General features: G+C 38.4%; 1 protein-coding gene across 10 annotated transcripts in view; it reads left to right on the top strand.

The window, feature by feature from the left end:
• The window catches only part of tpd52l2b (tpd52 like 2b), an 87,187-nt gene that overhangs the window by 48,121 nt on the left and 24,220 nt on the right, over positions 1-14,846 (top strand). For 6 of the 10 annotated variants that reach the window (XM_037977115.1, XM_037977108.1, XM_037977109.1 and 3 more), the window contains exon 4: positions 8,633-8,680. The exons of the other annotated variants lie outside the window; for them this stretch is intronic. In XM_037977115.1, the coding sequence (XP_037833043.1) occupies positions 8,633-8,680 (48 nt within the window). The remainder of the gene's footprint in view (positions 1-8,632; positions 8,681-14,846) is intronic. 10 annotated transcript variants of the gene reach the window in all.

Here is a 14,846-nt window from a genome sequence, read left to right on the forward strand (position 1 = left end):
TTACGATGGTCAAAGCGATGGCAGTGGTCAGAGGCCACTCTTCAATAAACAAGTAAAAAGACAGAAGTTTGGTTATTGGAGCGTCGTTGTCTGGCTGTCTAGCGGCTGAAAAAATCAGAAACTCAGGGCGAGGACAGCACAGGAGATGTGCCCCACCACCTTCTTGCACAACTCCATTACGCTTTTTTTATTATTATTATTTTATTTTGCACTTTGGTGTAGTACACAAACAAACAACCGACATGTTGGCTGCCATGCCATAAACGAAAAGGGAAAATGATACAGAAACAAAAGTTATAAATTTCAGTGGTATTCAGTGTTTGTAGAAAACCTGAGATAATCAGATAAGTTTAACAGTTGTTTTACAAGTAATGTTGACATAAAATGAAATAATATGAAATGTTCTTATGGGTATAGTTCGATGTTGCACTGGGCCAGGAAGGGTCCCCACATCCTCCCAAATTTTTCTTGAGTGTCAAGTTTATTTAGTCTAAGTTTTTCCAATTGTAGAACAGACAGCATCTTGTTCAGCCAGTGTTGGAAACTTGGTTGTGTGGCTGACTTCCAAGTTAACAGGATGAGTTTCTTTGCCACCACCATCCCAAGTTGCATGGCCATCTGAACATGGAATGGCAGGTGACAAGACTCTGAGGAACATCCAAATATTGCCAGATTTTGATCCGGAGCAGCGTCACAAGTATATGATCTAGAAAACTACTGAAAGATTGCAGACCAGAATACAGTCAGAGTAGGGCAAAACCAGAACATGTGAGCAAGAGACCCCTCAGCCGATTGGCATCTGTCACATACAGAGGATATTGAAGGAAATATCCGGTTTAGCTTAACTTTAGAGTAATGGAGCCTGTGTATGACTTTAAATTGTATCAGTCTGTATCAAGCATTGATTGAGCAGGAGTGGACCCGTGACATTGCTTCTTCCCAAAGTTCTTCTGTTATTTCTGAACCCAAGTCCCTCGCCCAGGCTTCTTTTAATGAGGATGAAGAGATAGAAGTGCTAAAACAATTAACAACAGTTGAGACTAAATGTTTAGAATCTGGAGAGGATCTTAGGTTTTCATAAATGGGATTAGAATCAGGTTTAAGATCTAGTTATGAGAAATTTTCCTTAATATAATGCCTGATTTGTAAATAACGAAAAAAATGTGCATTTGGAAGACTAAAGTTGCTACAGAGTTGAGAAAATGATGGAAACCTGCTCTGAAAGTATAAATCCGAAAAAGTGACAATACATTTGTTCCTCTAGACAGTAAAGACCTTATCCAACTGTCCTGGTCTAAATGTGTGGTTTAGGCAGATGGGGCCAAATATAGAGACATTAGGGATGTCACAGGCTTTTCTAATCTGAATGAGAATTTTCAAAGAATTTTTTATAGCGAAACTTAAGTTACTTTGCTTATTGCCTAGTAAAGGGCCAGAAAACAATAATGCAGAAAGGGATATATTCTTGTTAAAAGAGGCTTCTATTTGTGGCCATATTGGTAGGTCACCTAGAGCTGCATCAGACAAATTTCCCTGATTCCAGTAAGTCAGAGCTCTCATATTAGCTGCCCAATAGTAATGTTTCAAAGCTGGGAGACCGAGGCCACCCACTCTGATTGGTTTATGAAGGTGACTCTTAGAGATTCTGTGTGATTTGTACCCCCATATAAACGGCATTATGATGGAGTCTAGCCTTTTGAAGAATATCGACAGTAGAAATATAGGTAAATTTTGGAAAATATATAACAACCTTTGTAAGCAAACCATCTTAACAGCATTGGTTCGCTCAATCATGGAAAGAGGCAGAACTCTCCAACTGTCAATACTGGCCTTCACATTCTCTAAAGCTTCCAGGAAGTTGAGCTCATAAAGGTGTTCAGGCTTCCTGGTCAATTCGAGGCCCAAGTAACTGAAGTGGTGGTTAGTCACAGTAAATGGCAACGTCTTTAGAAAATCATCTGTTAGAGTGGCAACTAGAGGCATGAACTCACATTTCCTCCAGTTTATTCTGTAACCAGATAGATTACCAAATAGGTCAACATAATCTAAGAGGGCAGGAACGGAAACCTGTGGTTCGTCCAAGCAAATTAGTAAGTCATCGGCATAAAGGGTCACAAGAATCTCTATCCCACCAATTCAAATTCCTTTCATTTCTGGGTGCTCTCTGATACCAATTACCAGGGGTTCCATAGCTAAATTGAAAGGTATCAGAGACAAGGGATCCCCTTGACGAACTCCACATTTCAGGGAGATAGGTTTGGATTTATTTCCATTTGTAAATATAGTGGACTGTGGGTGTGCGTACAACATTTTAACCAATTCTATAAAGGTGTCAGGAATTTGCACAGACCAGCCAGAGAAACACTGAATAATTTTTAAAAAGTTCTTAATTTATTACAAAAAGTCAGGAGAAAAAATGTTTCGAAATAATAAATTGGGCCCAACTCAAAAGTGAACGCAACAGACCTTGACCCAGGCAGCAACCCACACAGATCAAGCACAAAAACTGACCTCCTAAACAAGACATGAGGGAAACTTAAATAGTGCAAAAACTTTATACTGGTCAGAAATACTAACAACTTAAATAAAATACTAATACACAGAACTAGTGACCCATAACAGAACTAGGTGACCCACAACAGAAGAAAACTACACAAGTAATAAATAAATTTCCTCTCCCCTTACAAATGAATGGTATTGCCCGCTGAAAAGATTATGCCATATAAGGAGAAGAAAAGCAGCTGGTATTCTTCTTTGTGGCACCCCAGCAGCAACTCCAAAGGAAACTGGTAACTCAAAACAAAAAGAAAATTATTCTGTTGCATATTAAACAAAATATAGCCAACTGACAAATAAAGTTAGCTAAATGTGTGCACTGCAAATAGTTAACTAAAGAGTCAGGCTAAAAACAATTTTAATTGAAAATGAAAATCTAAAACTACCCAATCATTAATATATAAACTCATTTTAATAATGAAAAACAAAAAGAATAAAACTGTTACCTTATCAGCCTTGTCTCTAGTGTGTGTGACAGCAGGAAGAGCTGTTACAAGGCATTACCAAAACCAAATTTTTGGAGTGTAGCAACCAGATAGGGCCATTCAAATATATCAAATGCTTTATGAGCATCCAAAGAGAGTATAGATGCTCCTGCACTCATACTATGGTCTGTGTATAGGACATTGATAATTTTCCGCACATTACAGAAGGAGTATCTACCTGAAATAAATCCTGTGTGGTCTGGGTGAATTATTTTAACCAGGGCCGTAGCCAGACTTTAAAAAATACTGAGGTCAACCACTCATTATCCCCATGCATATCAGTTACAATGAAGACCAAACCTTAAATAAAATGGAAGCATTTATTTAAAATATAAGTTACTTGAATGTGTATATGACATGTATTAGTGTGTGTTTGTAAATCCATGGGGATCGACATCATCTGAAGCAACAGAGGACTCAGGGCACAACCATGATGACTCACTGAAATGACATGAATTAGTTTATATGAATGCTGATTGTTTACCCTGCACAAACACATTCAGAGCACAAGATTTTAGCATAGATTTGACCTTTTTATCAAATACCAGTGAGGTGTTGTAGTTTTGAAGCTGGACCAGTTCTAGTGTGGTCCAGATATATTAAAAAAGGTGCTAAAATCCCCCTTTATTGAGGTTTCACAAATCAGATTAAGGTTTCACAGATCATACACTTGGTTTTAAATGTTCTGCGATTAGTGCAGAATAATCTGGTTCAGGTTTGAAGTGTCTAGTTGTTGTAGTTTTTTAACTAGAGTAGATTAAAGATGCTGAAGGTAGTGAAAAATTAGGTGGAATCGCCCTTTAGCCATTTTCTGAATCAGAAGCTGCAATCGGAAACCAACTTCAGCTTTGTGGAATTGAAGGAGAATATTTTTAGCAAGTTACCTCGGTTGTGTTTCACCGTAAGTGGCGCTCTTCTTCTTCTGGTCTTTATTTTAGCAGTAAGGTAGCAAAGCTGCACTCTTCTTCGTAGACATTGAGTTTGGCTGCAGCTGCACAGTAAAGTGGTGGAGCTATGCAGAGAACCACGCCGTTCAAAAGCGTTGTTTTGATTAATTTTTTTATAATATACACAGCAGAAAAATACTGAGGTCCAGACCTCAGTGTCCTCAATGGTAGCTACGGCCTTGATTTTAGCTATACGTTTTCCTAGTGTCGTTGCTAACACTTTTGTAATAATTTTAAGGTTATAGTTCAGCAGAGCAATGGGTCTGTAATTCCCTGGGTTCGTTTCATTTTTGCCTTTTCTTAATAGGATGCAGATATTGGCATCATTGAGAGTAGGTGGGAGAGATTTATTTCTGACTGTGTCAGCAATCATTCTTAGAAGTAGGGGTGTAAGAATGGACTCAAAGGCCTTATAAAATTCTGGGCCAAACCCGTCTGGGCCAGGAGCCTTGGATGTAGGAAATGCTTTAATCGCTTCCTGTATCTCAGTTAGGGCAAAATCAGAATCTAGGTTGTCTCTGGGAACTGTATTTAATTGTGGAATAGGCAGAGAGCTAAAGAATTCTTCAAAATCTCCTTGTTTGGCATGCGATTTTGCGGAGTAAATTTCAGAGTAAAACTCGCTGAAGCGCCCATTGATGTCCTCTAGATTTGTGAGCATGATGCCAGACTTTGATTTTACCTTGTATATGGCCTGTTTGGCTTGTTCTCCCTTTAATTGCCTAGCTAGTAGTTTTTGAGGCTTCTCCCCCAATTCAAAGGGTTTTTGCTTTAGTTTAAGCATGGTATTGCCTATCTGTTTCCCCAAGATGGAATTATATTCAAATTTGAGTTTAAGAATTTTGTTGTAGTCTGATTGAAGAAGAGAGCTTTTATAAATTAATTCTGCAGTCCTGTATCTGCAAGCAGTTTACCTGTGAGTGGAGTAGTACTGGATGAGCTGGTCTGACAGATCCACCCCACCCATATGCTTATTGTATGCAATAATTGGTGTTGGGCATGGAATGCCTTTCACAGTCCATCGTCCATCTCTGTCCTTCACTCTTCTCCTCATTGTAACACCCGAAAACATAGGATGGATGGTGGAGCACACAGACATCTCCCGTGTGTCCATCCACTTTACAAAAACAAGTGGGTCCTCTCTAATCCACCTCACAGATCCTCTTTCACTTTTTTTGGTAAGAGCATTTCTTCTTCCTCTGGGGCATCCTCTTCTGCTCTCCCTGTAGGTGCCACATGCTACATCATGTTGGCGAGGTCCGTGAACAGTTTGGGGCTAGTGTAAAAATTGTCTATGTAAATATGGTACCCAGTGCCAAGACAGGCTGGCTGAATTAGGCTCATGACGATGTCATGAGACAGTCCATGTTCAGATGTTGTGAAAGTCTTACCGGTGTAGATCCCAAACCTGATGGTGTAGCCACTGCTGGATTCAGCCAACACAAAAATTTTAATTCCCCATCTCCTAGGCTTGTCTTTCATGTACTGGGTCATTCCAGTTTTTGCCCTGGTTGCCACCATCCTTTCATCCACTGCCAGCTCCCTCTTCGGGTGATAATAAGCCAGGCAGGCACTGAGGATGTCATCATAAAGAGGCCTGACAGTTTGTCATGACCTGCTGTTCCCTTTTTTCTGTCATTTTCTCTGTCCTCCTCAGGATCACTCAGGTGAATATTCCAAAAGATAGATCTGAATCTGTCCCATGTCATTATTTTGGAAGGAAGAGGCACAGATACAATATGATTCTGCCTCCATTAATCCTGGACACTTGGCAGGGACACCAATGACATGTATATCAGGATACCAAAAAATTTGTACAAGTCATCTACATTTATGCCAGTCCATTTGTATTTTTTTCCTGATTCTGTTTTTTGCTGCATTTTTGTTAGTGTTTTTGCAGATTGTCCTGACTGTGTCAGTGGCAAAAAATAAATAAAATTAAATAAAAAAAAAAAGATCTTTTGGACTGTGGGAGGAAAGTGTGTCCAGCTGGACCCCGGTGTTCTCTGTGGCTGGAACCTGCTTACCTCTGGGGCAGCATCAGCCACCTCCTCCATCTTCCAGGGCTCAGAGCTGAGGTGTGGCTCTGATGTCCCAGCCAGTGGAAATCTGGACCAGGTGGGCGTGCCACATCATCCCGTCCTCTGTGCGGACCTCCGAGTGGCCTCGGTGTACACTTCGGAGCCGGAGGCTGCTCTTCCTCTCTATCTTCCTCACAAACATAAGAAAGCTCGTCCACTTCATCGTCGAAGTCCTCACTCTCTGACTCTGACTCCACGTTTCCCTCCTCCATCTCTGGCTCCGCAAACTCCACCATCTCAAATAATAGCTGCAGAACCTGCTCTATGTTCAAAAATCTCCTCATTTTTCCAAACAAATAAAAACACACCACACTTCACACTAACTAAATGATCTAAAAAACGCTAAATATTACAAAACTCACTATCGCTACCGCTGTCTCTTTTTTTCCCGCTGTCACTTCCCACAACTTTCGCGCCTCCGTCGTCTTCTTTGTGTATTTTTTGGCGGATGGAAATTAACTTTGCGCCTCCTTCAGAAAACGGGTGTTGTATGATTTCATTTTTTAGGGAGGTGGGGGGCGAGGGTAACAGCGGAGAAGGAGTTCATGTCCTTCAGCCTTGTGGCACATTTCGCTCAGAATTGCCCATCTTTGCTCTGATGTCCCAAACCTACATGCTCCAAATATTAAAGCAGTTTTTAGAAAAATATGCGGTATAATTTTTTTTGTCATAAGTCTGTTTTTTTTGGCCTATTAACACAATTTAAAAACTGGTGTGTAGTTTCAAGTCTGCACTTTGAACACAAATTGAAACAGTTTCTGTGAGGCATGGTTTTTCCTTCCTCAGCAATTTAAACTGGTCATGTGATTTGGACACGCCTGTGCATCTGTGGACTCCAGAGGGTTAATAAACATGTCTGGTCGGGGTAAGGGAAGCAAAAATCTGTACAAGGACAGGAACGATGAGAATCCAGCAGGAAGAAACCCGTTTTAATGCTGCACAAGTAGGGAGGAGCTTTCCAGGACTTCCTGACTTCTCATGGAGTATGTTGGAGCCTTTAGTTAGTCCAAAGTTTACTCAACTCCTAGCTAACTGATACATTCAGCATTTGTTTAAATTAGCAACAACTTAGATTGAAAATAATTTTCTACTTTAAAATGACAAGATATAATTAAATTTTTTCCAAGAATATTTATTGTGAGAGAAAACCCACAAGTCTGTTTTGTGTAACATATGCAGCTGAAGAAACAATAACAGAACTGAGAATGACGATGACGGAAATGCAGGGGAGACTGGAGGCGGAGGCTCGGGTAGGTCGCCTGGAGGAAACTGCGGACAGATTGAATGCTGACGGAGAAAAAGATGGAAGAAAATTTAAGCACTTAAAAAAATCCCTAAATGAATTCTTGACCCTGTAGTTAATATGCTAATTTTGATCACCTAATTTATTAGACAAACAAGAAGCACTCAGATAGAACCTCTGCCAAAGCAATAGCATCCTTAAAAAATAGCGTGATTCAGATCATCATCTGGATCACCACCAAAATGTATTAATTATTTTGTGACAAAGACTTAATGTTAGAAGTTAACCACATATTTGTTCTCAAAATTATATGAACATTATATGACCATTAAGATTGGGCGATATGTAAAATTTTTTTAACCAATATTCGTCAGTCCAACAAATGACGATGGGCGATATATTCAAACAGGTGACGTCGGGACTTTTTTGTCATTTCAAATTGCAGAAAATATCTGTGTATACCGGCAACAAGCACACCTCCGAAACACATCTTTAGCACCGCTGGTTATGTTGTTAACAACCTGCGCATCCTGCTGATATGGCAATCTATGTGAGCCGTACATCGCCACTTTTACCAAGCGTCTGGCTAAAAAGTCACGCAAAAAACGCTTTGTTTTGGCTCAGAACACCGTAAAATGCGGCGGAAATCCATTCAAAACACTGCTTTTCACGCGTGATGCCAGTCGGTACACGTGACGGTGTAAAAAAGCGGCGTTCAATGACCAAAATAAATGGCATAATTTTTGCTGCTTCTGACATTTATTACGCTGAAACAGCTGCCAATATTAATAAAAAAGTAATAGATTTATAATACTATAGCTAACCTCCCAGGACGTGGACACGAGGAAATGCAACCCCAGGTTGATCTGATGAAAAGTGATGTTGGGGACCCAAAGATTGAAAAACACTAAAATGCCAGAAAGACATTTTAAAGATGCATGTTGATATTAACCAAAGATTCTGAGACTGATGAGACAGAACTGGAGCCTTTTGCTTCTAGTCACATTACTTGGGTTTTTTGATTAGCATGGAAAGGTACGAAAAAATTTATCTGCATCTGTATACGAAATGACTTTTTTTTTTTTATCTTAAACATGCAGTTAGAATAACTTTTTTTTTTTAAATTGCGACTTCCTGTGCCTCAATTTTTATACTGTCGATTCATAATTGTTTTACAATAATAATCTAGTGTTTCCCATCCTGATCCTCAGGTTTAACTCTTGTGTTTAATTGCTGATGTTGGAAATGAAGGGTTTTAGGATCTGTTAAACATTTGTGTGTTTCTTCTTGTGTGTCATTATCTTACTGTTGTGTCTTCAGATATCGGTCTGCCTCAGCCACTTTGGATGACATTACCCACTCTGATGCGTGAGTTAATCCATTTTTTTAGTTCTGTTTTGCTTTATAGATGGGCCAAGGTTTCTTTAAATTTGAATTTCATTTTGGAAGCTTTTTCTCTTGGCTTTTTGCTTTTTAAGCTTTTTTTCTGTTTCTCTTTGCTTTTCTGATAATGTGGGGCCAGTTGTTAGGCTGAATATGTACGTCCGCCAATGTTATGTTTTCGGTAGCGTTTGTTTGTTTATTTGTCTGTGCACAAGATTACTCAAAAAGTTATGAACACATTTTCAGGAAATTTTCAGGAAACATCAAATATTCTACAAGGAACAAGTGATTATATTTGGTGGTGATTCAAAGTGGACAATTTGGAAGTCTGTGCACAAGATTATTCAAAAAATTATGAACACATTTTCATAGAATTTTCAAGAAATCTTAAACATGCTACAGGGAACAAGTGATATTTTGAGATTTTGGTGGTGATTCATTAAAGTTTAAAGTCATCCCATAACTAACTGTTGCAACTGTATAACACAGGAATGTTAAACACCACCGCTGGACACCTCATAGGCCAAGGGTGATCACTGTTGATTTTCAGTGCTTTGTAGATCAATATTAGTATTTTAAAATCAATTCTTTGACTGACGGGTAGCCGGTGCAGAGATCTAAGAACTGGGGTTATATGATCCCTTTTATTAGTCCTTGTGAGGACTCGAGCAGCAGCATTCTGAATTAACTACAGCCGCCTGATCGACTTTTTGGGGAGACCTGTGAGCACAGCATTACAGTAGTCTAATCTACTAAAAATAAAAGCATGGATAAGTTTTTCTAAGTCCTGCTGAGACATTAGTTCTTTGATCCTTGATATCTTCTTTAAGTGATAATAGGCTGACTTCAGAACTATTTTTATGTGGCTGTTAAAATTCAGGTCTGAGTCCATAACTACTCCCAGATTTCTGACTTGGTTACTAGTTTTTAGCATCACTGATTGAAGCAGAGTTCTAACTTTTAGTCTTTCATCCTTGGGTCCAAAAACTATTATTAGGGCTCCAAGCCCACGGGAGCAAGCGGGCGGCCAATGCAAGGCATGGCCGTTCGCCTGCTCCCAGCGGAGCAGGGAGCCCTATTGTTTTTGTATGGATTTTTCATTCTTCTCTATTATTTTTATTCTTCTCCGGTAAAACGTGTTGGCCAGAAAAACGAGAAACTGCTGTGGAAAAGCCAACCAGGCAGTCGATACAAAAACCCGACCGCTACTCAGACAAAAAAAATTATATCGTCCCATACCTAGGGGGCGCTATAACAAAGGACAATGCGTTTTTGCGAATAAGTCCTAAACCGTAAGTCCTACACTCAAAATCTTGATGGCACCTGAAACTATGGATGATTCTGCGTCTTTTTTACATTGGCCACGCCCACTTCCGCCTAACTAGATTTTTTGCTATAGCGCAATAAAGGCAAAACCTACTTTCGAACACTATTCCCACATTATAAGCTGGATCAACGTGAAATACAGATACAGATGATCAAGACCTCACCTTGAGACGATATCTTGAATATTATAATGAAGTGGGCGTGGCTTATATGCTGTCTCACATTTGAGTTTTGAACTCGGCCATATCGAACTTTAACTTCGTGGAAATTACTGATCTATTACAAAATTGAGCTCTCTACGTATCAGGGAAAAGTTGCAAAATTAGACCTCTAGGTGGCGCTGTTAAAGCAAAAAATGCTTTTTTGCAAATTCTTTTACAACAACTAGTTGTACGCACAGTATCTCTAATCTTTTGTGTTCTGTGAACCATGCCTTTTTACGTGAGTTTTGAGAAAATTATTTAAAATTATGCTAATTAGTAGAAAACTTGCAAAATATGTGTAACCTACTTTCGTTAACTCCTCCCGAGGGTCAAAGTCAATTGAGGTAAAATTTCATGTAGGAGGACTGGAGGACTGGCTAACCAAACCATGTGAACGGATTTTCAAAAAAAAGTTCAGTTTATGAATTATGCATAAACAAAAAAAAATTTTCCCCCAAAGAAAGTTAATTGAGCATAACTTAAGAACAATTCACAATTTATCAATAGTGAATAGTAGCCAAGAACACCGCTACTGTCTGGTTGTTTACTAGTGGAAATGGAAGAATAAGTCTTTTTTTGAACACAAAGAAATGCCGGAAGATTTTGCGGGAGTAATGGATATACAACCATACCAGTATGAATCTGAATTGACGGCTGGATCTCAGAATCAGATGAAAACTCTTCAGATATAGATTCTGACGATCAAATGTCCTGTTTTTTTTAGTGTGAAGCCTGACCACCGCATTAATGAGGGTTGGAGCTTGTGGTGCTTTCCTTTTAAGTGATCCGAACCAGAGTTCTGGAGCTTATGAATCTAAATCCAAGGAAGGTTTTTATTTTTCAGGAAGGCAAAATAAAAATGAAACTACAGTGGTATTTTCTGGCCGGTTCGAACAATTAATTCCAAAGAACTGAACTATATTGTACCAGTATTCATCCACTCACTGTTGAATTGTTGAGTGCTGTGAACCTCAGTGGCTCTGAGGATGCCACACATCAGGAAAAACACTGAAAACACCCGAATGCTTTCTTCAATGTATTAAAAAAGTATTTAAAAAAGTAGTATAATTTGTTTGGTTTTTTTGTTTTTGTTTTTTAATTTTACAATAAGCATATTTTATGTTGGCTTCAAAACATTTTTCAGTTCAGCTTTAAAGTGCCTCACTGCCACCCATAGGACTGGAGTGCACTTGTCAAATGCAGGACATTTGGGTGGATTCTCTTTCTCTCACTCTCTCTCTCTCATTCTCTCTCTTTATCCCTTTATCCAGCCTTTATTTTTAATATAGACAAGTTGCAAATTTCTACTCAGAAAACAAGAAGTATTTAAAGAATAATTAATTAACCTGGAGCAGGACAAAATACTGACAAGAAATAAAACTCATATCACATTAAGACAACATTTTAAAGATGTTGTGTTACATTACTTATTCAATTCATTTCAGTTTATTTATATAGCACCAAGTTACAACAAAAATTGTCTCACGGCACTGTACAAAAACATTTACACACATTATAAAAAGCCAATTAGTAGAAGTTCTCTGTCTAAGGAAGCCAGCAGATTGCGTAGAATCTTCATGTCATCGCAGTTTCCCATCCTGAGCAGCACATTGGCAACAGTGGAAAGGTAAAACTCCCTTTTAACATAAAGAAACCTCCCGCAGAACCAGGCTCAGGACAACAGGCCATCTGCTTTGACCAGCTGGGGTTTGAGATTCAGTGATACGTTGAAGAATATATATTTATTTATTGTTATCAATGCCCCTTGCAGCTGTAATGCCGCATAAGACAAAGTTATTTATGGATTAGAGTTTTCATTGATGAGGCAGTTGACTTTCACTCCACACACTTCAGTACAGGCAAGATGGAAAGCATCGTAAAAACAGCAGCCACAAGTTTGAGACTGGGAGTTCTTGATATTGTGAAGGCTTTTGCTGATCAAGTTAACATTAATGTCAACAGAACTATAAAAAATAAACAAACAAATAAAACTTATTCCTGTAGTAAAATGCAAGTGCACATAAAATAGTAATCTGAAGTCTTACGAATAAATGATGACTTTACTGAAGAGTTTTGCTTCACTTTTGCTCTTTTTTTCTCTCAGAAATCTGTGCAACCTAACACCTGCATGTGTTATAAACCTACATATACAATACGAAAATACAATAATAAAACCAGTAGTTTCATTATTTGTATTCATTTGTCAGATTTTCAGTACGTTTCACACCCTACATCAGTTCAACAATGCAGTCTTTTGCTCACCAGTTGGGAAACTGAAAGAGCACAGGATGTGATACCATCACGTTGCGATCTGTTTATTTTGCACTGGTAAAGTAAACCAAAACAAACACTTTTTGCAGTGATTAACTAGTAGGGAAATTCTTTAAAAAGAAAAAAAAACATTTTCCGCATCAAAAACTTGAAAAAAAATTATTTTTCTGCCTCTTGTGTCCTCATTGTTCCTTTTTTGCTTTTTATTTGGTTTTTGTTTTTTTGGTAAGGGAGTTTCTTCAGGACATCTCTGCTAGCAACATTGGAAAGATGTTTGATGTTAGTCCAGAAATGTGGTTCTTCATGTTCGTTGTGCCAGTTTGCACTTGTAACTCCATGTTTTCATACTACATTTATTTTTTTTTGGTTTAACTCAGACTCCATTCAGGGGTTTACATTTTTCACTGTGATAATGTGCTGGTTTGTTTGTCTATTCAAAATTGAAGAAGAAAAGAGGTTGTAGTGATTTCTCATGAGGTATTTGAAGCAGAAGGCTTGTGTACTTCTGGTCTTTAAGTGATAAATACCAAATGTGTTCAGAAACCTTCTCTTACAGCATTTCTTCAAAACAAGAGCATGTATTGGTTCTCTTTTTCTGCTTGTGGTTTGACTTGTAACATTTTGTTAGTTGTTGTCTTTGGTGCCATCATTTTAGATTTAAGAGTCACCAGCTGATGATCACTGTGTTAAGCTGGATTTATGCTCTGCGAGAAGGGAAAAAATCTGCTGTCACTGAAGTTGTGAGACATGTTTTCCGCATGACCATGAAAAACTGCAGTACAGAACTCCTGGGAAGCCCCTCTCACTGTGGTCTCCATTCTTCCGTCACTGTACAGATTTTTGCTTCTCTTACCATTTCCAGACATTTGTAATATAAATACTGAGACAGTACAGTTTGGCATTTGGAATTGGTTTCATGGTTGATCATAAAGCAGCGGTGTGGGAGCACATTTCGGATTCAAACTAAATGACCGAGGTGAACCGCTGAACTTTTGCGAGCCGGTATGTCACATTTGCACTTTTGTCACTGTGTGCTTTTGTTTGTTTGCACTTTTTGTTTATAAAACTGGCAGTTTTGCCCGTCTTCTCTATATAAAACTAATGATTATTATTTTTTGAAGGGCTATTTAGTTTACAGACTTCATGATCCGTACTGTTTTGGTTGATTGTAGTTTTGTTTTTTTTGTTGTATTTAGTTTTTATTCACATGCATTTTTTGTTAACGGAGACAGAGACTTATTTTTGTTTTTGGTCGTTTTATTTATTTTGTGTTCCAGTTCCAGTGTTAAGGGTTCTTTTGAAATTAAAGTTTATTAATCTTTGAGAGGGTGTATTTGCACTATTATGTTATTATCATTACATTAGTTTATAACGGTCTCCAAACAATATTATTGTTTATTGCAATAATTTCTGAGACAATTAATTGCCCAGCAAAATTTGTTATTGTGACAGGCCTACTGATATGACAGAGACATCTGTCTGTCACACATATATTGTTTGTGCTCCATGTCAACACAGCTGAGTTCTGCTCCATGACCAGTGTTGTCAGATGGGAAATGTTGAAGTATCATACCAGCAGCTTAAAAACATTGTACACACTTACTTTGCATTTTCAAGTGGCTCAGAACTATCGCCAGCAGTAGCATATTATAGCCTATAATGTACTTTAACCTTTAAATATTCTAACAAAAGTGTTGAAAAAGTACCTCTTACAGAACAGCACCTCCTTTGGTGAGGAGAACAGGATGAGTGACCGGAACAGACCATAATATTAGATTGAACTGTCTTCTACAGGCTGCTGTTGAACCGTCATGTATCAGTGTCCTGCCTCGTAAATTATTTTAAATGTACTTTGTTGATATACTAGGAATTAACATCAACCAACCCTCCTAAACCACTAAATGACTTTAATCAAATAAAAAACTTGCCACAGAAACTGCTTTAGTTTCATTGGAATCCCAACTCAGCAACATTTTTGCACATATTCATTAAGTTCAAACACTAATACCAACTACTGAAATTGGAACCCAAATGCAAAATAGGTGAAACATTGCAGATCACAAAATGGTTCACTGCAGTAAATGTTTAAAACTACAAATAAATGAAATGAAAGTGCTATTTTAGGGAGCAAGATAGGGAGTTATTGAGGAGTATACAGAAGCAGCTCAAAGTCAAGATCAGAGACAGCAAGGAGGTGTACAGGAAGAAGGAAGAAGCTGGAGAGTAAACTGCAAAGGAATAATATCAGAGATGTGTGGTCAGGGATGAAGAAGATCACAGGCTTCAAGCAGAAGGAAGATCGGATAGATGGAAGTCTGGACAGAGCAAATGAGCTGAACACATTCTTCAAC

This window comes from Kryptolebias marmoratus, linkage group LG8, assembly GCF_001649575.2.
Source record: "Kryptolebias marmoratus isolate JLee-2015 linkage group LG8, ASM164957v2, whole genome shotgun sequence".
NCBI classification, from domain to species: domain Eukaryota; kingdom Metazoa; phylum Chordata; class Actinopteri; order Cyprinodontiformes; family Rivulidae; genus Kryptolebias; species Kryptolebias marmoratus.